At 42.8% G+C, this 27,415-nt stretch overlaps 2 protein-coding genes across 2 annotated transcripts in view; both read right to left on the bottom strand.

Moving 5' to 3' along the window:
* The window catches only part of KCNJ2 (potassium inwardly rectifying channel subfamily J member 2), a 189,817-nt gene that overhangs the window by 45,568 nt on the left and 116,834 nt on the right, over nucleotides 1-27,415 (bottom strand). The window lies entirely within an intron of this gene.
* The window catches only part of KCNJ16 (potassium inwardly rectifying channel subfamily J member 16), a 316,412-nt gene continuing 293,203 nt past the window's right edge, over nucleotides 4,207-27,415 (bottom strand). The window contains exons 5-6 of the mRNA XM_028499730.2: nucleotides 6,627-6,681; nucleotides 4,207-5,577 (exon numbers count right to left, since the gene is read on the bottom strand). Of these exons, the coding sequence (XP_028355531.1) occupies nucleotides 4,230-5,489 (1,260 nt within the window). The 5' untranslated portion in view covers nucleotides 5,490-5,577; nucleotides 6,627-6,681 and the 3' untranslated portion in view covers nucleotides 4,207-4,229. The remainder of the gene's footprint in view (nucleotides 5,578-6,626; nucleotides 6,682-27,415) is intronic.

Below are 27,415 nucleotides of genomic sequence, written 5' to 3' on the forward strand. Positions count from 1 at the left end.
AGCCTTTGCCGAGAATTTGCCAAGTGCCTCCCTGCTGTTTTGTCTGCTTTGTTCCTCCCTGCGCTCCGTGTGCGGTGCCACAAGTTTTTCCTCCAGAGCACGGGCCACGGTGTTCTTTTAAAAGTGAAAGTTAGAGAGTGAGAGAGATTGGCTGCAGCAAATTTAGAAGCGGGGCAGGGCTTTGTGATTCAGAGAGTGCCAAGGGTGTAAAGGATGTTTCTAGAATTCCGAAGGCGAAGCTTACCTTCAACAAAACAAAACCAAACCAAACCTCGGGGGCTTATGGTGCCTTACAGAATATTCAGAATGGAAGAATCAGTGCTTAAAATGGATGGAACTAATAAAATATTTTAAACTGAGTAGAATGAGGGCCCAATCATTTAAAGGAGAGTGGTCCAGAGAATCTGCTTCACATATCCTGGCCAAGTCAGACGGAATGAAGTACAACGATTTGAAGTCAGGGTCTGGGCTCCTTGGTATAGTATATATTGAGTCCACGTGGATGAACTCATGCAGTCTGAGGTCGCTGGGGGTTCTTAAACACAGCCTCGGTAGAGTTCTGCTTTCCTGCCCAAGCTGTACGGTGCTTGCTGGCCTGAGCCTCCAGAGGTTTCAGGTCTCACCAGCCCTAGTGAAAGCCCCATTAAAACACAGAATGAAAAAAAAAAAAAAAAAAAAAAACACAGAATGTAATTCTGCAGGAGGGATGGAAGAAGATTAAGGGCAGCCCGACAGCAGGCCTGGCCCATTATCTTATCAAGGTCACTCAGCCCTCACTGTCTCAGAGGGATTTCCAGGCCTAAAGTAATTCTTTTGTATTTGCTTTACAATCATAGTGGTATTTCCTCAACTCTCCCAGAAAATACGTGGTTTCCACAGAGACCCGCTCCGTGAAATGGCATCTACAAGTTCAGGTTGGACATAACTTGTACATCCTTTTCTTCCTTCCCAGCCTTTGTTTCCCGGTTAATTGCCTCTAGATCGATGGCTCACTCTATCAGTTTGGAATCGTGTTTATTGTCACCCCTGCAGAAGTCTGGAGATGTGCAACCTAGGCTTTGCACTCTTTCTTACTTGGCCAATTTCCCTCGTAAGGAGCATCCCTGATTCTCACTCTCAAGAGAAGGGCCGCAGGGGCGTCAGCTACCAAGCTTGAGGCCCAGGTGAAGAGCAGGATGAATGCGTGAAGGTAAGAGGGCCTTTGAGAGCTCAGTCAGCCTCAGCCAAAGAGCTCTCTTCAAAGTCACATCCAGAGAGTTCTGCTGGCATCTCGCGGGCCAGAACTATGTCGCAGAAGCATACCCTCCACCCCACCCTCGGCTGCAAGAGAGGCTGGGAAACACAGTTGGAATTTTTTTTTTTTTTTTTTTTTAACCTGGGCACCTTATTATCCCAGTTGGGAATGTGTCAGTCAGGATAAAGTTGAGAATGAGATATCTGATGACGTGGAAATTAAAAATATCCACCCCTTTGTTTTCTGTGTGGGGATTAAGTGTATCTGTGCAAAGCACCTAAGGGTACTTGATGAGCTGGTGGTCCGTGAAAATAGCGTTTCCTTCTCTCTCCCTGTGCTCCCTCCTCCCGGGCTATAAAACACAGTGGAGCAGTGCCTTGATGCCACGATTTTTTTTCTAATTAGGTCTACCGAATAATGTCTTTTTTAGGGGGAGATGAATGCCAGAAGAAAAAATATTCTCATCATTGACAGAGCACTTCCAACTAGAAATGCTATTTTGCAGGGAGGTTTCTAGCAACGCTTACAGGAGCACTTAATTGTTCCTTTGAATAGAGCTGTTCTGCAAGCTGTTAGAAACGAATAAAAAATGGTTTCTCATTCTGCCCACATCCTAACTCTATGAAACAGCAATCTCAGTTTTGGTGCCCTGTCCCCCCCTGCTGACCACATCCACAGAATTTCCACTAGCATAGGCACACACTTTTTGTACAATTTTAAGATCTTTATTATCAAGTAACTCGTTGGGGTGTCAAAGTGTGTTATCAATCTAAACATAAAATGGGAGATAAATATTACACGGGGTTGCTGATTGTACATTCTCTTCTGGGTAAGAGAATTTGATGGCAGAGGCACGTAGCCCGACAGAGTGTATTTATTGGACATTGACACCTCTATCCTGATACTGGCAAAGCAAGATCGTGAACAAGCAGAGTCCAGGAAGGAAAGTGAATGAAACTAGATGGGTGTGAAACGTGCCAAAAAAGGGGGAAAGGGGGCAAGTTTGTTTGTTGTAGTGTTGGCTGTTTTCTACTTGGTAGATTGTAATATTCTAATTTAGCTGAGTAACTGCTGCTCCAAAATCCAAATCTACAGGGCATGTGCAATTTTAAAAACATGGGTTTTGCATTCCTGAAACAAGACTGGAAACAAGAAATGCATTATTTAGCACTCTGATGTTAAGTTTCAGGACAGTTTTGCAACCTGTGACCTGAACAGATCTCTTATCCATACAACAACAGGAATACGGGCTTTGCACTGGTGCATCATAAAATAACTTTTATCGCTCACAGGCAAGAGAGAGGAGGAGGAAAAGGAAAGAAGGAAAGCAGGGAGGGAAGAAGCAAAAAGGAGAAAAAAGAAGGAAAACAAAAGAAAAACTTTATATACCTATACATTTTACTTCTATTGGTAATCTCGGACTCTGGGATTCAGTAAAATTTACTTGTGTGCTTTAATTTAAATGGGGAGAGAGAGAGAGAGAGAGAGAGATTTTCCAGAAAAAAGCAAAAACTTGGTGCGTGTATATTTATTTTTAAATGAAATAAACAAATAGAAACCTGTGGCATATACTTATTACCAGCCCAGCAAGAATGTAAAAAAAACACAGATAATTCGGAATATAGCTGGTAAGTTTTCAACTGATTAAAGCTTCCAGTGACTCTCACTCGCAGGTGATTGGATTTGTGTTTAAAGTAATCATGATTAACATCTTTTAACGGGGAAATAGAGTATACACATTTATCTGCTGTCCTACAATTTAAGCAATTCTAAAGCATTTAGCTGACCCACTTCATAACGTGCATTAAAATCACCTTAACTATATTCACAAAATCCTGCATTTAAATGATTGTTCCAAGTTCAATGGAAGCGTTTCTTAAAATTCACAATTCAAGTTATTCGTGTTTTCTAAAGCGACCAAGACAGGAAACATACATAATTGCTTCTAGGCACAAATAAATACTTTTCCCCTCACAGCCTCCCCACCTCCTAACCCCACAGCCACTGCCAAAACAAAACAAAACAAAACAGGGTTCCATCCCTTGTGTAGCCAGAGCTCCAGTCTTCCAGGACCCAGGAACACGTTTTCTCTCAAAGAGTCTGAGGATGTTTATGGCTCTCCATTCCCTCACCCCATCTCTAGGGTCCTGACCCTTCCTGTCCTCAAAGAAGGCGTGGGGAGGTGGACATAAGCAGTCGCCTTGTCACACACCTTACAAAGCTCGCGTCTGCCTTATTTCTGTTCCTCCGCACAGAGCCATGTGTTGCAGCCAAACAGAGCATTTAAGAGAGAAATACCTCTCTGAGTAATGACGCCAACTTTTCTTCTGCCTCACGGATGAGAGAAAAAAGTAGCTTCTAGCACTGCTTGGTCATTACCTGGCAAGTGGCAGGGGGTTCACTGTCCGAACCGGCGGCATTGTCCCTTCCTACGGCCACTGCCTCTGCCGGCTGATACCGAGACACTGCGGAGCCAACACAGGGACTGATTGCACAGTTAAACAGCTCAACATTACAATCTACCGAGCGCACTCCTTGCACATCTTGATTATCTGATGTCTTTATAGGTAACTCATTATACTATCAATTTGGATCCATTTAAAATTTTTATTATTCATGCTATTTACCTTTCTACTTTCTACTATCCCAGTGTCCTACCTTTGTTCCCCATTATTGAATAGTATACCTCCAACTGACAATACAAGCATACGGAATAACAAAAGGAGATGAAACTTAAATTAATCAATTAGGCCTCTTAATAGCATCCCTAACACAAAATTTGCTAGTCAAAAAAAAAAAAAAAAAGTTAAACAGTTGGATAGGATGTAATGTTTAGATATCTTTTATCAAGTTTAAGCTGCTCTATTTATCTTCCTTCACCATCAAAGACAGCTATCACCTTCTTTAAAAGCCCTGTTTATAGCTACTTGCCTTAAGGCGATTGGCTGGGGGGTAAAAACGATTGGCTGGGAGCCCTCGTACTTACAACCCAGGACTACATTTGGGATTCTACAGAGATTCTATTTAAAGTCAGGAGAGCTTTCTGATAAGGTGCTTCCTTACACTCATCCGTGGTAGGGGTGGTGGTCTCCTCTGGGTTTTCACAGCTGCTGACAATGGCAACTGCGCTAAATGACCTTCTTCTGACCTTGGTGTCTGATGCGCCGGGTCCTTGGGCTGGTGGGCCTTTTCCCACGTTGTGGATCTGCTGGTCTTTCCAGTCCAGTTGCTTGGCGCTGCAAAAGGGAGCATAGACTTCCACGCTTCCCTCGAACTGTAAGCAGTTCACTTTGTAATACTTTCTCTTCACTTCCAAGACATCATTAAACCTATGGCCCCAGAGAATTTCTCGGGGAACGTAGGAACTCCTGGATTGGTGAGAAGTCCCGGTGGAGTCGCCAGTATAGATAAATGTCACCAAAATCTCGAAGTTATCTTTGGCCACGGCTTTTCGGTCAAGGGCATACAGAGGGCTCTCGTGGTCGATTTCATGAACGATGGTTACTGGTGTGACAAGGATGATCTGGTCATTGACTAACTTTAGGTCCTTAAATGCCATCGTCATCCGCCCTTCACTGTCTTCCGTGTAGCGGAGAAGCTGGGCCCTGACCGTGCCTTCTACCACGTGGTTGGGGCGGAATTCACCGATGCGCCACATGAGGCAAAGTTTCCCATCTCTCATGCCGATGAGGGCAAAGTAGCTGAACCGAATGGTCTGGGCTCTCTTCCTGGCGGTTGCCATTTTGGCCAAGGCAGCCCCAATGATGAAGGTATTTATAATGCAGCTTAAGATGGACTGAAGGATCACCATGAGCACGGCCACAGAACATTCCTCGGTGACACAGCGGTAACCATAACCGATGGTGGTTTGGGTCTCCAGGGAGAATAAAAACGCCCCCGTGAAGGAATGGACGTTGTCCACACAAGGCGTGATGTCGGGATCATTCAACAGATCTCCGTGATGAAAGGCTATCAGCCAAAAGATAGAGCCAAATATCAACCAGGAGAGAATGTAAGATAAAGAGAATATCACAAACATATGGCGCCACTTGGTGTCTACGAGGGTGGTGAAGATGTCCACCACGTAGCTGCCCCATTCTCCAAAAATGTGCTTGAAGTACACGTTACAGCTGCCGTCTTTATGAAGGAGACGTCTCCTTGCTCTTCGCTTCTCGGCTAGAAGGTGCTCCTGGGGGTAGCCTGGGTATTTGGGGTCCACGTTCACGATCGGGTAGCTGCTGCCGTAATAGCTCATGCTTTCTAATGCCCTTTGGGCATCCAGGTGACTTCTGGGGCGGCGACTGTTCTAGGGGTGCTGCTATTTGTGAGTTTTCACTTCAAACCTGAAAAACAGAAAATTTGACACACTTGCTTTTAATTTCCATCTTTAGAGCAATGTGCCCCATTTGAAGCAATCTGATGCCATCTGAAACAGCTAAGACTTCATTTGCACGATAGAGGCATTAAGTATTGATTACTCAGTTCAGTTTAGAATTCAACTCAGTCATTACAGGAACAAAATATGCGATTAGAGAAAATAACATTTTTATACATGCATAAGGCTTCAGTAAACACTGTGATTATCCCAAATGAGTCCTTACTACCTCTTCTGACCCGACATTAAAAAAAAAAAAAAAAAAAGAAAAAGAAAAAAATTGTCTTCATTTTGTAGACTCTTCTGGCCTGAGGCATTTAGAAAACAAAATAATCTGTCATGTAAAAAGGCAAAATAGAACTCAGGTATTTGTCTAGCCGTCTTAGAGGCTTTCTGTTTAAATCAGATGGTTTTCCTTAGAAAAAGGAGGCAATTAAGGGTTTCTACGTTCCTGTTACAATGTAACTTACATACAGGTTGTATCATAGATGGTCCCTTGCCTTCTGCACCTGTAGCCTCCTCTCTCTTCCACGGAGATTTTTCTTCCCTGTGTACTTTTCAGGACAGAACAGAACTGACAGGGATGCTATTTCAGATTCAACTCCTTTACCCTAGCTCCACCTTCGGTCTTGAGAGGAAAAAAATCTTTCTTAACCCCAGAGGAGTTAAAACCACTCCCAGGTAAGCTTTCAATAAAGTATAAAATTGCTTCTGCCTTTGTTTCAAAACATCCATCCTTTTTTCTTTTTTTTCTTTCTTTCTTTTCCTTTTCTTTTTCTCTTTCTTTTTTTTTTTTTTTGCAACTGGAAGCTTTTCTCTTTCCCTCTGAAAAGAAGCCGAAAATTTGCCAAGGTTGCTAATCTTGTTTCCCTCTTAAAGGGAGAATGCTGCAATTGGACTCTTCTCACCAGCTCTTCACTGTATTCCTGACGGTTTCACAGCTATGACTGGGCAAAAGCATTTTCCTCCCTCCAAAGCCATTCAGTCTTTAAAAGGTCAAGTTATATTGATACGTACCGTTATTATTGCTTTTAGCATCCTTGCTATAGGCCAATAGTTTTCCAGCTCAAATCTGAAAGTAAGTTTTAAACATTCAATATTAAATGGTCCTTAGTTACTTTTCTGCCAAAAAAGGAGTTACTGGGGCCCAGTGTTAACAGTTTAGTAATTACTAGAATATGTTTTCCATACTGTCTACCTGTTTCAGGTGCGGGAGGGGCGTGGAAGCGGGGAGGGGAGGCTTTGGATTACAGGATCCTGCCACTGGGCAGCACAGAACATTCCGTGGGCGTAAATACTGTTCTGGACATGGAGACACCCCTTGAAACCAACCAAGGCAATTAATCACCAAGTAGTTATCCAGCTCCTTCTCTGCTGGGAAAAGGCAGGAACGAGTTAATTTCCCTCCAGTCAACAGGAATCATTTTTCTGCTTCTCCAGGGATCGGGCCCTCTTTACACTAAACACTTTGTTTGGTGGACCACAGTGAGGGTGGACACTGGCTACAGCCAAAATGTCCTGTAAGGTGTGTCCGCGTTTCTCCCTGTCTGTCCGCCCGCCCTGGCCACTCCACCCAGCCGTCCCCCAGACCTGCTCTGAAGAGTTACGGCCTCTCTTTGGTCAACACTTCAGCCGTGTTTCGGGGAGAAAATTGTATACTTTCAGGATGGGACCCAAGGCTGACAAGATGCTTATTGGAATGTTGCAGGTAAAATATTCCCACAAATTTTGCCCAGAATATATGTGATTCTTTGTAGGTTCCTGTCTGATTTGCCATTGAAGGACACTTTACAAACAAGGAGCTCTTCGAGGTCATCAGTTTCCACTCCCTCGCATGGTCATTCGAGGCATGAGAACGGGACAGTTACAATCAAAGGCCCACATGATTGCAAATTAAGAAGGAGATTTGGAGGTAGGGTTATTTTCTTGGTAAAGGCTTCCTTCTAACCCAGTTCCTTAAAGGGAACTGCACGCGTCGTGGGAGTCTGGCGATGAAAAAGCACTGTTCGTAAATCAAGAGCTACTGTGCGACTCTGCTCTTTCCTGCTACCAAAAGAAACAGGAAAGGTTTTTATTTGCAATGGCATTTGGTTGGCGTCCCTGTGGATTCCAGTAATGCCAACAACTGTTACAAACAAGCCATTTTTAATATACCTTCAACAGCATGCTAATTGGTGAATGAAGTTTCACTTAATGCAAGCTACACGTGAGCAAATGTGAGTATGTAGAAAAATTATTTCTGAATAATGTAACAATTTCAGGGATCCAAGTTAACAGCTGTGAGAATTCTACCCCCAAACTCATCACACCCTCTGCAGCGGGTTATTATCACATCCTCTGCAGTGGGTTATTATCACAATCATTCATTTCAACGTATCCAGAGAAAAGCTTTCAGATTGTGTTTAAATGCATACATTTTATTCATCTATCCTTTCTCTCACCACGTAAGTGATGCATTTCCAAAAAGACAATTGTTTTCAAGCTAAATGATAGATCCTAACCAAACTAATCTTATTTAATCGTAACCATTTCTCAGCCTACGCCATGAGCTGAGGAGTTTACAGCGGCCCTCTTGTCAAAATGGCCAGACAACATAGATGTTTATTAATCTCTTCTTTCATATGTTGTGTTAACTTGAGCACTTTTCCAACTGCTTGCCATTAAGTAACAGAGGATGAGGCTTACTGATTGACTGGACATTCTATATTTAACATTTGTTTTTCTCAGAATTGAAGCCAGGCTTTAAAATTGCCTTAATGCTTTCATAATCATCTTGTCCCCATCGATTCCATGATGAAAAAGTATTTTCAGTGTTCCTACTTCTGCATTTCTTTTCACATGCTGTGTTCCCTGCTCTCCTGAAACTGATGGTGGCTATTTCATTGATTGCAAAATTCCTTTCTTTAAAAATAAAAATGGAAATCTGATCACTGCAACTACAAAATCGTGGGATATAAAACTCAAAAGTAAATGCTAAATCTAAGGTCCCGCTTCTAGACCAGTTTCAAACTATTTTGGCCGGTGATTAATGACAGAGGTAAGAAAGGACCTTTGTCATTACATGCAATTTCTTTGTGGTGACACGGGGCTCTTTTACAAATGTGGCTTAGATTAAGAGGCAACGCACAGTGAGGATGGTGGATCTTCCTGAGAACGCCATCCAAGTTCATTACAATTTGCAAAGATACTCAGGAAAGCACTGCAGACACGTGTGAGAAAGAAAGTCAGAGGGGTGAGCAGACCCAATCCTGACAATGACTTTTCTTTGCTCTTGGTACTAAGTTAAGACATTAAAAAATGTTCCTTAATCGCCTTTGGCTAGTGAGGTCTGCTTTCAGTCCCCAGGGTTTTAGATCTTTGTATGAATTCAAGGAGAAACCTTTACGAATAGAGCACATGTCAAACGGGCTATAGAAACGACAGGGAATATCTTCAGCAAAACAAAGGAGCAGCCTGTGTACCTGTGCCCTTTTCTCAATGCACAAAAGGGCCTCAGTCAGACTCAACCATTCGGAAGCAATTCCTCTGCTATTTTGCCACGTCCTCGCAACTTCAGCCATTTACCGAGCAGACCACTCTGCAGGTAGCTCTTCAAACCTAAGCTTTTCATTAGCATGTTGAGGTATATAACACAGTGGCTAAGACTTTACAATCCTGGGTCACTTTGATAATAAAATTTGAACTTGTCCCTAGCATCTACTTAATATAAACATATGGATAGCAATAGTAATCATCTCTGTATAATTTGAGATGCTCCACAAATAAAGGTCTAAAATATCTTTGGTAAAATTCACTTGTTCATGCCCATGGCCTTTGAGGTGAACAAGTACTTTCTTTAGCATGTAAATGAGTTTCATGAAGTCATCAGTAATCAAGTTACTTTCCTGGCAAAACTGTTAGATGAGATAAATTTTGGTGGAAACGTGAGAGTTGACGGGGTAGAGAGTAGAAAGCGCGGCCTGAATTCTGCATGCGGGTCATTGTCTTTGAAGACCCCCTTGGTAGAGTCTGTGGTCAGGGAAGGGGGAAGGGGGCCATAGAGAGGTCCAGGGAGGTGTGATCAGACGACACCTGGGGTGGGCTCTGGTCGGTGAGGAGGAAAGAAAGAAAGGGGTTTGACGAGTTGGGAGAGAACCCAAACAAGTTATTTTGCTCAAAACCTGTCCCACAGCTTCTTGCCTTAGAATTGAGCCTGAGCCTTATCTTGCCTGGAATCCTCATAAGACATTCAGGCGCTCTTAGGCGGACCTCGACATTCAGCCACTGAACACCTGCTTCACCCAGTCCCTGCTGGACACTGCCCGTCCTTCTCCGCACACGCCCCGATTTCAAACAGCGTCTCCTTTGTTGACAGATCCACGGTATCTCGTGTTTCCTGCTCAGCTGCTGTCACCCCCAGAGCAGGCCGTGGCTTCACCTACAGCTTTTGTTCCCTCTCTGTTTCCTCCCTCCCAGGCCTACCCTCCATCCCTGGTCCAACTTCTCAGGGACCGTGGATTTTACCTCTTCCCTGATATAAGCTTACAGTTTCTCCTTCTGAATCAATTTCGAAAGATTTGTGCCAGTTTATGGAATAGAGGGGTTTCATCATAGGAAAGGGACTTACAATATGTTATCAACCAACTGAAGTAGACACTGGGAAGCAGCAGAAATCCAGCCTGACACTATTACTCATAACTTTATCTGGAGATCCTTGTTCCAGCCCCGTTTTCCGCTAAGTGATATGTATCACCTATGTAAATCCCGCCTCACCCCAAAGGATGCTGTGTTTTATAAAAAAGTAGAAGAAATTTGAAGTCTGGGATTCTGTTCCTCCATTTCCTGGACATCAGGACACTACCAAAATCATATGAGTTGTAATAGCCGATTGCTCTGGTTTAGAAATAGAATAACCTCGTTATTAAGAACTAGCCTGAAATAAAGTGGTTTTTTGGCATTGTAGAGAAATCATGCATGGGAGGTAGACTCCAGTTCCAGATCTGCCCTCTTCATCGTGAGTGGCTGATGTGCGTCACTTTTCCCTGAACCCCAGTGTCTTCGCTGGTGACGCGGGGTTACCGATGCTACTGAGTTATCGCGAGGTTTGAACGAGATATAGGGATGGGCAGGCGTCTTCCACCGTGCTGGGCTCACAGCAGTTATTCAGTAATTATCTCCTGAATCTGGATCCCATGAGCACTGTGGCCCCTTCGGTGAAATATCAGAGCACATGCTTTCCCTTCCTCAGAGAGCTTCCCAGTTGCATGACAGCAGGGCAGACAACACGTGGTTCCCAAGAAATATGGATGTCACCACTGTTTCCTACCATTAAGCCACCTGGGCCACTTCTCTGTCCTTTCACCACTTCCCCCAAACCCCAGGGACCGGGTCATTTTCTTTTCTCTCTCACAACTGTTACCAAATGGAAAACTCCCTTTTCCTTGTTCTGAACACACACACACTCTTATATACACGATACATGCACTTCCAGCTCACGTTAAGAAGTTTTTTGCTATTTACTCTGAGGAACCAACCTAAAGGAAACAAGAGTGACAAGCTCGGCAAAGTGAACAGGTTAAAGAAATTCACAAGGCGCGTAACATACTTATTCTTTGTCTTAAATGGTATGTACCTGCTTTCCTGAGACAGCTCTTAAGGTTTCCCTTGTTCTTATCTTGAACATCAGCCTGCCCGTCCCTGTCTTGGTTGGAGGTCAGCCCCCGTTGCTCAGAGTTTACCTTGAGTGGGACCCGGCTTCATGCAGAGGCTGGATATCGCGAGATCTTAGCATCTAAGAGACCACAGCTCAATTTCCCCTGCTTGTGTAAGGAAAGGACTTCCCCAGTGGTCTCTAAAACCCTCCAGTGGAGAATTTGTGACTCATTGTTTTCATGCTTCTTCTTCTTTTTTTTTTTTTCATTTTTAAAAAATTGAGCTTCTATATGTTCTAGACCTACCCACCTTCAGGAATTAGTGAAGAGTCCCACCCTTGTCGGATTGGCATTTGAGAGATGGACATCGATAAAAAAAAGGAGATGATCACCCAGACCGTGGCGTAGATACCAAGGAGAGAGCAAAATGAAGTACGAATACGGAGAGTGTCTGAAGCCACAGGCGATGGTGCCATTTCACAAGGGTGATGGGAGAAAGCTGGGTCCGGGACCCGACATTGGAGCTCAGAGATGCTCTTCAATGCTCCTGGCTCTCGCTGTAGGGAAAAATGCTCTCAGCTCACGCCTTGTTGCCCTATTTTAGTTTGTTTGAGGCGCTCTCATTGTTAAGGCTGTCGCTATTGATAGGTGCGGTTTGGCTGCTGCATCCTTTGTGCTCAGCTAATCTTAAGGCCTGGTTCTCACAAGAACCTATCATTACAGGAACTCATCTGCATTTTATCACTGAATTCAAGCTTTCCTGATCAGTTAAGAACCTGGTTTTACCTGGTTTGCCTAACAGCCTGCTAACCCATCTCTTGCCACTTTCATCCAGCATGATTATTCTGACATGTAAATATCCCTCTCCTGTGACCACGGGGCACAGTCCAAGTTCCACAATACGGTCCTCCAGTAGCGCGGTTAAAAGGCAGGAATATGGAGATCAAAGATTTGGATTCTAGTTATGGTTCTACCACATCTAGTTGTATGATATCTGCATCCTAACAAATATCTTTAAGCCGCATTGTGTTTATTTAAAACATAAGGACAACAGCTGACTTATCTCAAAATGTTTTTGTAAGGAATGAATGGCATAATATAAAAGGCTACAATGGCTAGCACCTTGGAAGCTGTCCTTATAATCTTCCTTTAACCCTTAACTTCAACGAATATTTCTCCTCTGTTTCTTGCAATAGTTTATAATACTGGGTCCTTACGGAGTCTGGGAGACATGGATGTCTGAATTACAATCTGAACGATGAGGACGAGTCTAAGAGGAAAGGGAAAACGAGGTTCCCAGGCAGAAGAACAGCATTTGCAGAGGCTCCGTGACTCAGAGATGCATAGGGCATGCTTTCCAAAGAACTGAATATGAGGCAGCGGATGGAGTGGTGGTAGGGTCGGGGGTTTGAAGCTGGAAAGAGAGACAGAGACGGAGCATAAATGACCTACTAGGTAGAATTAAAGATTTGGGTCTTTCTCCCAAGAGCGGTGGAAGCGATTGAAGTATCTTAACCAAGGGCACAGCATGATAAGGCTCGCATTTTTAAGAGATCACTCTGGCTGTGCCATGGAAAATTGGTTGGAGAAACTTAAAAGCAGACATGGGAAGGTAAGGCAGAAAGGTATTTCAATAACTGGATAATAAGATATGGTGGTGACAGGGAATAGGGTGATGCCAGTTGAGATGGCAGAAGCCACTTCTCACTACAGCCTTTCCTCACCCTACACCTGGACGAGGGTCACGGGAACTTGGAGTGGCCAACCAGCACTGCACCACCTGGAGCAGGGTCACCTGACCTTGGACTGACCAACCAGAACTGCACCACCTGGAGCAGGGTCACCTGACCTTGGACTGACCAATCAGAACTGCACCACCTGGAGCAGGGTCACCTAACCGTGGAGTAGCCAATCAGAACTCCACAAACAAGACTTTGAATCCTGAGGAAGTGACGGAAGCATGCTGAATCCTCTTACTCCAGGCAACTACCAAGAGTCGAGAGGCCAGTGGTGTGATGGTGCACATCTCAATCACCCAGAGAAAGACACAAGCCGCGGCTTCCAGGGAGACAGTCCCTGAGGTTAGATTTTCATTTGGCCTCTTGATTTTGCTCAAATCAGGGTCTTTCTCTTCATACCTCCCTTGATGCTGTAAGCTACCTGATAGCTTCTCAATAATATTTTCTTCTGCTTGTATTAACAAGGGATAGCTTTTGTTTCTTGAAACAGAAAGCACTCAGTTACAATTCAGTTTAATTTACATTTTAAAAGTATCTCCTATATGCAAGAGTGCTGGCCTCTCACTCTCCTTTACTCCCATTATGTACACGAGCAGCAAGTCCTGTTGGCTCACCTTCAAAGCCGATCTTAAAACGACTCACTTCTCATCATTGTCAAAACCACCATGTCTTTAATGGACCAGGTCTTCCATGGACCACAGCAACAGCTTCCTAAGAGACCTCCGCTTTCTGCCCTTACTGTACCTGGAGCTACTCTTTTTAAAAATAAAATCAAAACATGTCACTCCTCTACTTAAAACCATCCAGTGTCTTCCCATTGCAATTAAGGTAATTTGCTTAATCAGTATTGTGTACAGATTGTATATATCTGACCTCTGCCCGTCTCTGAAAATTATCTCCCAGTCTTCTCACCGTTCACTCTCTCTCCTCATCAAATCTCCCTTTTTCACTAACGCAGGGGGCAGAAAACTACAGTCCATGCGGCACGTCCAGCTCTTTGGTTGTTTTGTAAATAAACTTTTACTGAAACACATTCAGACCATTTCTTATTCATGGTCTACGGCTACTTACTGTCACGTTACCCCTGTAGACCCAGGTAGCTGCAACAGAGACCACGTGCTCCACAAAGCCGACAACATTTACTATCTGGCGTTCTACAGAAAAAGTTTGCTAAGCTCTACTCTAACAAGTAAGGATGTTCCTGCCCCAGGGCCTTTGCACTTCCTCTTCTGCCTATGTGGCTTCTTATCATCACTGATGTCTCATCCGTAAGGCCACCTTTCCAGAGAGACCTTGTCTGATGAGGATATAAACTAAACCTCACCCCCATACTGTTATTTTCTGTCTCGTTAACGTGATTTATTTATTTCAAAATGCTTACCTCTAACTGACGGATTTGTTTGTTTGTTGGCTGGATTGCCCCACGGAATAGATTGTAAATTCCTTGAGAAGAGCTCTCCTCGTCCTATTTACCACTGTATCCCCAGCAGCTGGAGCGTTAAGCAGCATGTGGGCCCTCACTAATTAGACTTTGAAGGAGTGATCTAACAAATAATTGACTAAGACCAATTGAACAATGCACTATCCTCAAGGAGATTTCAGTCCTAGCAAGAGAATCATCATTCCTAGATGCATAAAACCATCAACCCTACCAGTTCTCCAAACACCAGCTCTCATTTCCTTCCATTTACCTTGCCTCTCCCCTGTCCTAGCTGCCAGTTCATACAGAGTTTAAAAAAAAAAAGGCTTTCTATCCACTTTTGCTTAGCAGCTTCCCTGGAACTGACAATTTTTAGTATGGTAACTGCGTGTAACTATGCTGCAGAACTCTGGAAATCTGGAGTTGAAAAAAAAAAAAAATGCCTGGCACTAAAGAGTATTTAATAAAATTTGTTAAAATGATGATTGAATTATTAGAAATGTGGTTCTCCTAACAGGAATGCATGTTATTATACTGCCATTTCAAAGATATAATATTACATTTTATATATATATATATATATATTTTTAATTTGAACTATTTCTGGAGGTGAGTTGGGTACATGTGGCAAAAGTCTATGAATTTGGTTCGGCTTCTGATCTAGCAATTCCGCTTGTAGAAATTTATCCTAAAGAAACGATCATGAATGAGCAGACAGACTTGGCTAATTTGTAGGGCTATTTGTAGTAGCAAGTTTTGGCTATGGCTTAGCCATCTAATAAATGTGGGATTGTTTCATAGGTAATGGTACAATCATATCATTACTCATTATATTTAATGTAGCCATTAAATGTGATAGAGTAGAAGAATGACAGAAAAAATAGAAAACATATTGTTTGGTGGAAAAAATGAAAGAGGACTATGAGACAGCTTGTACAATATAATTTTTTAAGTTTAAATACATTTAAACATGGAGAAAAGACAGAATGATAGAAACAAAATGTGAATTGTGGCCCTCTCTGGTATGATGGGGTTTTTTTTCCCTCCCCCCTTTTCTTCTATTTGTCTATTTACAATTTCAAAAATTTTACAATGAACATGCATTACTTTTGCAAAGAAGGAAAAAACAGGTATTTTCAGCTGGTACTTTGAAGTGTACGGATTCTGAGGCTCCATAAAGGGGGAGCAAACCAATGGCATCTAAAAGTATTTATTAGAGTGTTTAAAAGGCAACTATAAATAGCCCAGAGAAGCAGACAGTCTTAGAGACATTTAAAGTCAGACACTGATGCTGTAATTTTTGCTGGAACAATTCACAGAAACAAATATAGTGACATTTAATTCATCTAAGTAAAACCAGATCTCATTTAAAACGAGGAAGTGGGAGAAGAGGGAGGTGGGTCAGAGTTGCCGCTGGAGACCGATTGGAGAAATCATGAAAGCAGCTGGTCACAATTCAGGGCTACATAAAGCAGAGTTCAAATTCAACAGGCATCGAATGTGGTTCTTCTCCCTCAGTGCCCTCTTGTCTCCCTTCCCCATTCCAAAACCTATTAAACTGCTAATGCCTTTGCTTCTTGGCTTGGTATACCGAAGTCTGTTTTAAGAATCTTTCTTTTATCCTAATGTTTGCAATCACTTTGTTAAGAAAATATTAAAAATTGTGCTATTTTGCAACCTGACTACTTTAAGGTCTGTGTTAATGGACTTTTAAGACACAAGGAAACGATCTTTAGAAATGGATGAATTTGAAGAAGGCAATTAGATATTTATGATGTAGATTTGCCTAAAGAGCTGGCCCTAGCCGATTCTTCATAATTCTTATTAATGAACTCCAAAACCTCATTCAGATACCGCTGCAAGCAGTAGAGTGTTTTTTTAAAGTGCAGTCTCCTACAACCTGCTTCTGAGATCCTAGGGGAACACGTTACACCTCCAGATCTCTGGATCCCACCCCGATCATTTCGATTTATTCCCCTGCCCACCTCCCCTGTTGATTCTCATATATCCTCAAGATGGAGATCCACCATGTTAAAGCTTCAAGAATGGAGAAGATGGGTTCTCACAGACGTGGAATTGAGTTCAGAGGCTTGCTGGATCACTAGTAAGACTGTGCCCCCTGCCTGTTAGTCTCTGAGCCTCTGCTTGCCCTTATGAAAAAATGTAGGTCATAGGTTGCTAGGGCCAGTAAATGAGCTATGCTCCCAAAGCTCCTTCCACAGTCTTTGGTATTTAATGAGTAGTTAACTGCAATGCTTGTAGCTGTGACTACAGTCCGTTCAAGTATGGATCCCAATGAGGAGAGAGAAAGGGTGAGGGAAAGAGGTTGAGAGTTATCTACCATTTTTTTTTTTCCTCTAAGAATCATGAGGCTGGCAATTTCCAGACTTGTTTTAAAGTTCCCTTCTAGCACCTAACTGCCTTGATATAACCTTCAAAGAGCCATAACAGAGCTGCCAGAAGAACCACAAGTATCACTAAGAATAGATATTATTGTGTACTAGTCAGCCACTTTGCTTTCTAAGTGCCAGGTTACCTATGACTGGCCTTGAATAGCTCCTGTGTACTTTGGTTTGGGAGCTGCTTGGGTTGAACTTAACTGTTCATTCCAGAACAAATATATTTTATGGGAAGTGTATATGCTGTCATGTTTGACCTTCTCCAAGTTTGGTTATGTATAGTATTCCAACAGAAAACCAAGTCCTATCTCTCTGTTGTTATTTTCCCGTTTTGTGAGAACCGCCTGCAAATTGTCCTTCTGGCAATTACAGAGAGTCTATTTATTAGTCTGTTCCATCTTCTGGGCATCTTTGATCCCACAGATGTAATTTGTTCATAGATCAGGAACTCCTGGGATAATGTCTACTACTTCTTTGACCTTTAAATGATTGAATTTCTGTTTTAAGCTGTCAAAATGAAAACCCAGGACGTCTTTATTGGGGGTGAAAATAAAGCGGCTGTTATTGGCTATTATCTCCATTCCCATTTTCCCTCGTTGATACAGATAAATTGAGAAGGTCTTAAAATACAAGACAAATGATGTCCCTAGGAAGATCCAGATAGACAGCCTATTGATACAATACTTTAAGCAGTGGGTTGCCTATCACATGAGATTAGCTTCCTATTAGACTGAGCCTTTTCAAGGGTACTTGGCAAAGAAGCATTGCCTCTTACTACAGATAACAGAAGATTTAGGTAGCTGACAGAAATTAGAGCATTAGCTAGACTCTTGGATTTCCATGCATTTCATTTTCTATGCCTTCTTCACTGGTTGTACTTCAGTTTCCACTAGAGTGCTAGAGAAGAAGAATAAATCACCCTACCTAAGTTGGAAGGTTAGATGTCATTATCTGTGAATGCCTATACAAACAGAGGTGACCAGGTTAGCAAGACTTCCCTTAAAAAGAGAAGTGGTTCTGTTCCCAGCATTTCTTAGGCTGGAATATTCATTGGGATGAACACGGGGGAGTTGAATTTGAGGCAGATGGGGGCACTTTTCCCTTACCTCTCCTGCTAAGATGTTTAGACGTGCGCTGTAAGAGACTCTATCATACCAATGCCTGTACCGAGCTGGAAAAGATCATGGAAACAGCCTCTGTGTATTCTTCAATTCAATCGACTTTCAACTGTATCCGAGGCATTGGGGGACTGTTCCCGAGGATTATGAGGACGGTCACTGCCCTTGAGCGGCTCAGTCTTGCCAAATACACCACATTCGCTCTGTCAAGACAGGCCACTGACAGTACAGGCTTCTCTGGTGGAAGAATATCAAAGTGACATCACGTAGTAGACCAGAAAGAAAGGTAGTTAGGTTTGAGACTTTTCCCAGCATTTAAGGTGCAAAGGTACCTCCCCAGCATTCTGCTTTTGTGGTTAATTCTTGATTTTCTAGGCTAAGGAAGGAAAACGGTGGCATAGATAAGCCACAGAAGGAAAGAAGTGAGAAATCGATTTGCATTTGGCTTGGAATAAATCACAGGCTCTGAAAAGAATGCCCCATTTCTGTACATGGCTGGCTTTTAAAATGACCTGAAGTCAAGCTATCAGACAGGCAGGATGCAATCAAGGGGAACATTCTGGGTAGTTGAGCAAAAGGCAGTTTAGGAATTTTCATTTTTAATTCCTTGGGCTAATTCATCCAGCAGATAATCTGCCTATGGAAATTTGAGTGGCGCTTGGCTTGAACAAATAGATGTCCCACATCCAAATCAAAATTCATTCTTAGCCAAGAATGTACACAGCATAGCGAGATGGAGAAAGATTTCCAGTATATTCTGAAAATTCAACAATTTTTAGCTACTGATTTTATTAAAAATCATTCATAGTAATTGTAACTGTAGCCAGCATGGCCTCCTGTTATTTGAGGCTGGTTGGAGGAGGGTAGGTAGAGGAAGGTTTTCTCTGCTGATAACGTAACTTTTGGCTTCAACTTAATCAAAATGCCAGTTTGCACCCACGTAAGGTAGATAACATTTATGAAAAATTCATTCTACTGATGAGCAGTGGCAGTCCTGCAGGAGTTTAATTATCTTAACAGAAAGAATATGCTATGAACGAAAACAGCTTTTTCCACGCAGAGAGTTTAGGGCCAGGGGAAGAGATGTTGGCTTTTTAACTGAGAAATGTAAATATCATTGACAGTTTGAACTCCCAAATCTCATGCAAATTTCCTGTAGAAAGAGAGATTGGATGCCCTCACTGAGAAAAATTAGAAGCCAGTCCTCAAAGACAGGTGTTCAACAGTTTGTGAATACATCCATGCCAGCTTCCACATCCACAGACAGTCAAGAGAGGAGACACAATAGTATAAGGAGATATTTGTTCTGTTAATCATTCGGCTTTGATTACACGACACCAAAATCTTGTGAACTTCACTCCCCAGCACCATCAACCAAGAGCTTCCATTTGCTTCTTGGGCTCTCGGTCCCTGGTTGCCTTGGCATGGGAACACAATATCTACGCCTGTGCCATCAAGCAAAGCTGGTGTCCACCTCCTGTCCCCGGCAGGGCTGTTCATGACCTCCATCCTTGTCATTTGAATCAAAGAACACTCTTTGTAATGAAGCAACACGTAAGGATTTTTGACCTTATCCATCTGTAGGATGTATTCCCTGGCCGGCTCCTTTTGCCAAGGAGACTTTACTGTCAGTTCAACAGAACAGCGCTAATCAAAATCTCGATTATCTAAAAAGTGATGGCTCAGCGGTCAGAAAGTACCTCCAAGTAGTTCAGAACGACGCGGCCTGGGAGGTCCAGCCCACCGGCAACTTGTGATGCCGATCAAGGCGTCTCTCTGTGCTCCCAGCCCACACACTGCTAGTGACACCTGCCCCTCCGTCCAGCTGGGTCTCTTCTCTCAGTTGCCTGAGTTCTGTGTCACTCTCCCCTAATTTTAGCAACAAACCTGAAATGCCTGTTTTATTTTACCATTTTTTTTTGCTTTGCAAATTAACAAACTAAAACTTAGAGAAAAGAAGTTTTCACTATCTATCACAGAAGTGGAAAGTGAAAGAACCAGGGTTGCAACCCAGGTCTCTATAACTAGATTCTAGATGGTGCATAAAAGTTAATGTCATCCTCTTGGATGTACATAACTCTTGTAGATAAGGCTTGAACCAGGTTTTCTAGAATTAAGGAGGTTGTACGCTATTCCCGTAACTTTAAATATGCAGGTTGTGGGAAAATATCTCAGCATCTGTGGTTGTTTTCAAGCTCTCCTGAGATACGTCTACCCACTCTACTGATAAGATCGGCCCATGATGTGCACACCAGTATCCACAAGCCCCAGTGACTGTCAACCAGCAAAACCACTGGATCGAACCACTCAGAACCTAAAGAGGGTCAGCAAAGAAAGAGGCCAGAGGAAGCCCAGGCCTGGGGTGGGAGTGGGGTGATGCTATCAAAGCAGGCGAGTTGGGCGACGCCTCTTCACGGAGCCGAATGTTTCCAGCTGCGAGATTACACGGCCCATGGGTGGGTTGCAGGGAAGTTCTGCTGCCTTTGGACGCCCTTTGGAATTAAGCCAAAGTGTGTGAATACAAAGGGAAAAACAATCCAGTGTGGATGATGTCACAGAGCATCCTGAGGAAAGCGGCAAAAGGATAAAGCTTCCTACCGCTCGGATCCAAAGAACACAGACGTATTTTGGCGTTAATTTCTTCTGCAGCCAGAAGCTTGATTCTTATGGAAGGATTAGCCCTAATCGTAAACAGCCCGTACTGAAGAGGATGTGTGTGTGTGTGTGTGTGTGTGTGTGTGTGTGTGTGTGTGTGTGGTTCCTGATCAGTAAATTAGCGAATTAACGTTCCCAGCCCTCCTCCACATGTTTTAGGTAGTCCATGAATCCCTGTAACTAGGCAAAGGCCATTTTCCCTGAGGTTCATAGGACGTTGGCTTGCTCTCCTCAAGGACACTAAAACCGTGGTCAGAAATCTGCCATGTCATACAAGAGAGGTGGTTAGTAAACACGGAAAAATCCAGGGTAGAGAAGAGGGACCCAAAACTGAAAGGGCTTTAGGTCAGTGGCAGGCTAGTATCAGTAAAGAGAGATTCATTTCACTGAATTTCTTAGGTGAAAAAGGAGGGTCTGTCTGTCAGCTCAAGCCATAGATGAAAGAATACCTATGCATTGTAAAGGTTTTAAAACTTTCTGCCTATTATGATGTTTTGACATCCTAAAAGGAAAACAAAAACAAAGACATATTCTGGCTGGAGAGAGACTGCCCTTCTCAGGGCTAGCCAGTCCTTAGAGAGAGAAAAAGACCCAGCCCAGAGCATGCTTTAGATACACAAACTAACTCATCCAGGGCCACGTCTCCTCCAGGTACACCCAAGAAGGCAATATTCTTCTGCCTTCATCATCCCAGGGCCAGGTATCAAGCAACTAGGAACAACCCTTATCACCCAGAGTTCTCCAGAATCATTCAAACTAGCCACAGCTAAGCTATTCATCCTGCCCTGCTTTGACTTTCTCACGCAAACCCTGATAGAAGCCAGCTGTGACTTGACCTCCCTTTTGCTGCCTGCCGTCTTCTGCCTCTGGACCACCCCAGTGTCTTTCCCACGTGGCCCTGTGCCACATCTCCTGTCTCAAGGACGTTTGAGTATAATACACTTGATTTTTTTCTGAGCCTCGATGCTGTCTGCTGTCGTGGCCACACCTGACTCTCTCATAAAAGAATACAAAGCAACCCAAGGTTGGGATGAGAAAAAACACGTTTCTATCTTCATTGCAAAAGAAACGCCCCAAGGGTGATGAACATATTGTCACTATAATTCAGAATTTTTTAGATGGAAGGGAGTGCCTTCTTCCGCTTTGGAGGGACACCTTGGAACACTGTAGCCGGAGGACTGCCATATTCTGAGCCTTGCAGCCTCGGGAGATCATTGCTAAGGCTGATCCGGCAGCTGGCTGTGGAACACGGCTGGCTGTGCTCACGGCTTCTTGCTCTGCGGCCTGTGGGCCGGGGGAGCTGACTCAATCACCCCAATGGCTGTGAGCGTGCATTTAGGGAGAATCTGGTAACACCTTTCTAGGTGCCAAATCTGATGTGTGTGGACTGATAGGCGATAGACCGGCCAGACCCCTAAGGTCAAAGGCCAAGGATTTCGGGTTGCCCACTGGAGAGGGGTGCTGGCTGTGCCTTGGACGCAGGTCCCCCTATGATTGTGGAAGGACAGGAATTCAGTTGAGCTGGCGGAGGACAGTATGGGGAGAAAAGACTCCTAGGGCTTTTGTGAATTAGTGTAACAGCCACGTAGTGAGAGGCCGAGGGCCGAGAAGGAAGGGGAAACACAGAGGTGGGGAGTTCAAGAGAGGTGAGTACAGGCAGCAGGTAGAGACACCTGGGCAGGAGAGCGACCACATCAAAGAGGTGCGGCCAAAAATAACTGAGCCTGTGTGTGGAGCTGGGCTGCAGGATCATCGGGAATCCAGACGCAGGGAGGATAAGGGCTGTATATAAGCTCCTCAGCCTGAAAAGAAACACTGCTTAGGTGCCAGCACTTTCCATCCATGAATTTGTTTAATTTTCCCCCAAATCCTGAGAACTAGGTATCGATATCATCACCATTTTAAGGATGAAGAATTTTTTTAAATTTATTTTATTGGAGTAGAGTTGATTTACAATGTTGTGTTAGTTTCAGGTGTACAGCAAAGTGAATCAGTTGTACATACACACGTATCCACTCTTTTTTAGATTCTTTTCCCATATAGGTCATTACAGAGTATTGAGTAGAGTTTCCTGTGCTCTACGGTAGGTCCTTATCAGTCATCTATTTTAAATATAGTAGTGTGTATACGGGAGGGATAAATTGAGAGATTGGGATATATATACATTCTTTTTTATATTCTTTTCCGTTATGGGTTATCACAGGATGTTGAATATAGCTCCCTGTGCTATACAGTAGGACCTTGTTGTTTATCCATCCTCTATATAATAGTTTGCAAGGGATGAAGAATTAAAGCTTAACTAGTTTGGTAGATTTATCTGGGGTCACACAGATAGTAAACAGTCGGGGGGGAAAAGGACTACAAGAAATTCATCTCCTTCCATAGCTAAAGTTTTAACCCTTAATGAGGAGAGGACCTTCTGGAAGCAGAATCAGGGTGTAGGTGGGTTTTTTTTGTTGTTGTTGTTAAGGACCTAGAATATCCAAAGCGAACTTGAGAAACATAAACTTGAAAGTCTTATGTTATGCTACATAATTTCAAGATTAACTATAACATACGGTGATCAAATAATTACTTTACTGGCACAAAGATCAATAAATGGGTTAACTTAACAGAACAGAGAGCTAAGAAATTGATATATACTTATATGTCTATTTTATTTTTTTCGACAAACACATGAAAACGATCCAATGGGAGAAAAAATAGTCAACAAATGGTGTTGGAAAAACTTGATATCCCTAGAGAAAACAATATACCTAGACCCCTACCCTACGCTAAACACAAATATTAATTTGAGATCTATTACAGACTTAAATATAAATAGAAAAACTACACAGCTTTTAGAGAAAAATATAGGAGAAAATCTCTGTGAGTTGGGTGTAAGCAAAGCGTTCTTAGGACACAGGAATCAAAACCATGAAATACAAAACATGATAGTTAGATTTCTCCAAAACTAAATATTTCTTCTCATTAAAATTGGACCTGATCTCAGCCAAAAAAATTAAAAAGAAAAGAGGAACCCCAGTCACTAGGGCTGGGGCACGAGTTCAGAGCCGCACTCATGGCAGGAGGTTCTGGCTGAGTCCTTTGGGATGTGTTTTAGAGCCACTCGGGTGCCCTAGGGATTGATGCGTCTCAGAACCGGCAGCAGAGCGGCGTGTGCATGTGGGGTACAGTCCCCTAAGCCCTAGGGACTGGGAAAATTCACAGCAGGGCAACCTAGGCAGATGATTCCACTAAACGCTGATCAATCTCAAGCTCAGAAGGCCAGCGAAGAGGAGCAGTGAGTGGGGGGTGGGGGGGGGGTGGCCACTGAGCTGAAAAGAATCTAACTTTCCCAGAAAATCAAGGCCAAGAGTCAACAAAAATAGCTTTTCATCCACACACAACTCCCCATGAAAGTAATAAAAGTTTGTTTAATTGGAGAGATTCCATATCTGAAGTATAATGTTCAATTCTGGCTATTTTGCTTTTCGGGAGAAGTTACTAGAATAGTGAAAACTAAGGAAAGAACTGAAGGAGGAGACGTTCAAGAAAGTATCCACTCCTGTATTCAAAACCCTACTGAGCACCAACGATAGTCCCTGAACTTGAACTTGACGTGCTGAGAAAATGAAAACATGACCCTGCTCAAGTAGTTCACACTCAGACATGCAGAGAGGGGACGCGTCTAAATTTGTGCAGTACAGAAAGGGACCCTGCTGGGCAATGCTACAGAAGTTTGAACCAGGATCTGCGTATGGAGTTTACAGGGAAGTAGAGTTAATCTCTGTATCGAGAAGAATGTTTTCATTGTTAGTATCTCTAACGATCTGGTGAAGATCAGGCCTATCGACTCAGCATTTGGATGACCAACTTGAAGAATGTATATAGAAGCATTTCCTGTATTTGTTAGGAGGTTGAGCTAGGTAATTCTGAAGGCTTCTTTTTATACAAGGATTTAAAGGTTTTATGTTATTTTTCATTAACCACTAAATAGCATTTCCTCCAATTTTATGAAACGAACAATGGTGAAAGATTGTCCGAGAGGATAAAAAATAAAGTGTCAGAAAGACCTCATCTTCTCGTTAAAGTAAAAACACTTGGGTCTACTTTTTTATTTTAACAATTACGAGCCACATTTTCATGCCAAGAGGAAAGATCATACTGACCCATGTTTTGGTATTATTTGTGCCTTTGTTCATTGCATCAACGTTGTATTTTAGTTGATCTGTTTTTATTTTCATTTTGTATTTCTGTGTATGTCCTAAATTAAAAAAAAAAAAAAAAAATCTCAGGCAGGATCATGGATTTTCTTAAGAGAAAAATTAGGGAAAGCCCAGAATAATGGCTGACAGGGAAGTTTCCAAGGGCCAGAGATGCTTCTGGATCAGTCACTCTTGTGTTCCAGGCCGTCCCTGAATCCCACTGTGAGGTCAGACATACTATTTCTTGCAGGTGAACCAAATTCAGGTTTTGATGGTCTGGGTCTCAGAAAGGTTTTATCAGGTTCTTTTCACAACCTGATATTCCATTTATATTATTTATATAATGCAAACAAAATAGTACCTTTACCTACATCATTTATATTTGATTTTTGGAGTCATCCTGATTTCTGTTGTTATCTCATGTCTACCACTTACCTATGTGAATTCCAACTAGTTATTTTACATTTTTTTGTTTGTTTGTTTTTGAGGTACGCGGGTCTCTCACTGCTGTGGCCTCTTCCGTTGCGGAGCACAGGCTCCGGACGCGCAGGCTCAGCGGCCACGGCTCACGGGCCCAGCCGCTCCGCGGCACGTGGGATCCTCCCGGACCGGGGCGCGAACCCGCGTCCCCTGCATCGGCAGGCGGACTCTCAACCACTGAGCCACCAGGGAGGCCCTATTTTACATTTTTGATCCCGGTCCCTTTAAAAGGGTAATTAAGAGAATGAAATCAGATAGCATTATAAAATGGTAGGTGTCCCATAAATGTCAGTAGTTTTCACCCGGACAAAACCAGGAACTTTGCCTTGGCTGACTTGAAGCAGCCGTGGTGAACATGATGGCGGGCAGATGTTCTGATTTTTAAAAAGATCAAAATGAAATGACTGATTTGTCTTGATTAGACCACGTACGCACAAAAGCACGCCCTCGGCCCGGACTCGCTTCCTGACCCTCATCACCCTGATGCCAGCCCATCCCACATACCTTCCCGGACCTCGGCTGCATCGCTGGGGAGACTGGCCTCATCAGAGAGGCGAGGTCCAGGGATGGAATGTGGGTGTCTGGAAGCTGAAAGTGGAATACTGCTGCTCAGAAAACCATGTCAGAAGCGGGTCAGATTCTAGAGAAGACCATACTGTGTGATAAAAAAGCAGATCAGTGGTTTCTGGGGGCTAGAGGTGAGGGCAAGGAACTGACAGCAAAAGGGCATGAGGAACTTTCTGGTGTGATGGAAATGATGTACATCTTTATTGGGGTGTTGGTTACGTGCCTTATACACTGTCAAAATTCATCAAACCGTGCACTCAAAATGTTTGAGTTTTATTGTATATAAATTATACCTTAATACAGCTAATAAGAAAGACCAAAAAAAAAAAAAAAAAAAAAAAAAAGAAGAGGGTCAAGGCTGGTGTAAATTGCCAGAACTACCTTTGATATCATGCGTATTCTTTCATCCTAATTGCAAAAGGGCAACTGGCACGTATTTTCTCAAACCTGAGAACAAGATGTATGTTCCTTGGAGTCGAGCCATTTGAGATATTACCGTAAGCTTAGCTATTAACCGACTATCACTGTCTGTATCAGAGTTTCCCTCCTCTCTAAAATGGAGCTAATAATAATTGTCTCCATTGAGTTTGTACTCACTGCGTGCCAGGCACCATATCAAAGGAGATTAAATGGAAGGAGATTAAATGATATCTAAGAGAGAGAGATTACGAAAGGCTTTTGAAAAGAAGGCAGAGAGAAGCTAAGTCACTTGGGAAGGTCACGCTGGTGTAAGCAGCCCATCTGAACTCTACCTTCAGGATTACAGGCTTTCAGAACCTCTAGGGATGTTCCCCTAGCTCCCTGTGAATTCTCCAAATGATTTCAAGGCTCATGGGAAATTAAAGAAAGAGGGGGAAGGGCTTTTAAAAAGAAAAGCTTAAACAGTTATGGTATTTGCTGCGTTCCTGGTATATACTTTTGTTGTCTATTTTGTTAATGATTTTTTAAAACTATGAATAAGCTTCAAATTTTATTTAATGAGCTTTCTGCATCTACTGGATACATCATACTGAGAAGATCATTTTTTTCCTTGAATGTGTTCATATATTACCTGTATCAATAGATTTTTCTAATGTATATTATCCTTACATTCTTGGGTAGACGTACCCACTGGTAGATTTAATTTGCAATTTCTAAAGTTTCTTTTATTATATAGCAAAATTTAAATTGGCCTATAATCTTAGTGTTTTGTGTTTAATCTTTGTTTGTTTTAGGCATTACAATTAAACTAGCCTTGTACACTGCAAAAAAAAAAAAGAAAAAGAAAAAGAAAAAGAAAAGCTTAAAGAGTTTCGTAAATAAGACATATTTATGGTTAAACCCACGGCCCTGCATCTATGCAATGTTGGAATTCCCAGGTAGACAAGTTGTATTATCTCAACCTCTGCTCCTTTCACCAGAGAAATGAACTGTCAAGCCATGGGGTGTTAACCGATGTTAATGACTCCCTGGCAACGCTCCAGATTGCAAACCAAAAGACAACAGTGAGTAGAAGAAAAACATTAAAAGTTAAAAAGCCCAGTGCCTTTCTACCTAATCAGACGTCAAAGCCTGAGGAGCTTACTATTTATTGAAGTTACCTTTTAGCAGTTTTTTTTCTAATGCGTCTTT

This window comes from Physeter macrocephalus, chromosome 14, assembly GCF_002837175.3.
Source record: "Physeter macrocephalus isolate SW-GA chromosome 14, ASM283717v5, whole genome shotgun sequence".
NCBI classification, from domain to species: Eukaryota; Metazoa; Chordata; class Mammalia; order Artiodactyla; family Physeteridae; genus Physeter; species Physeter macrocephalus.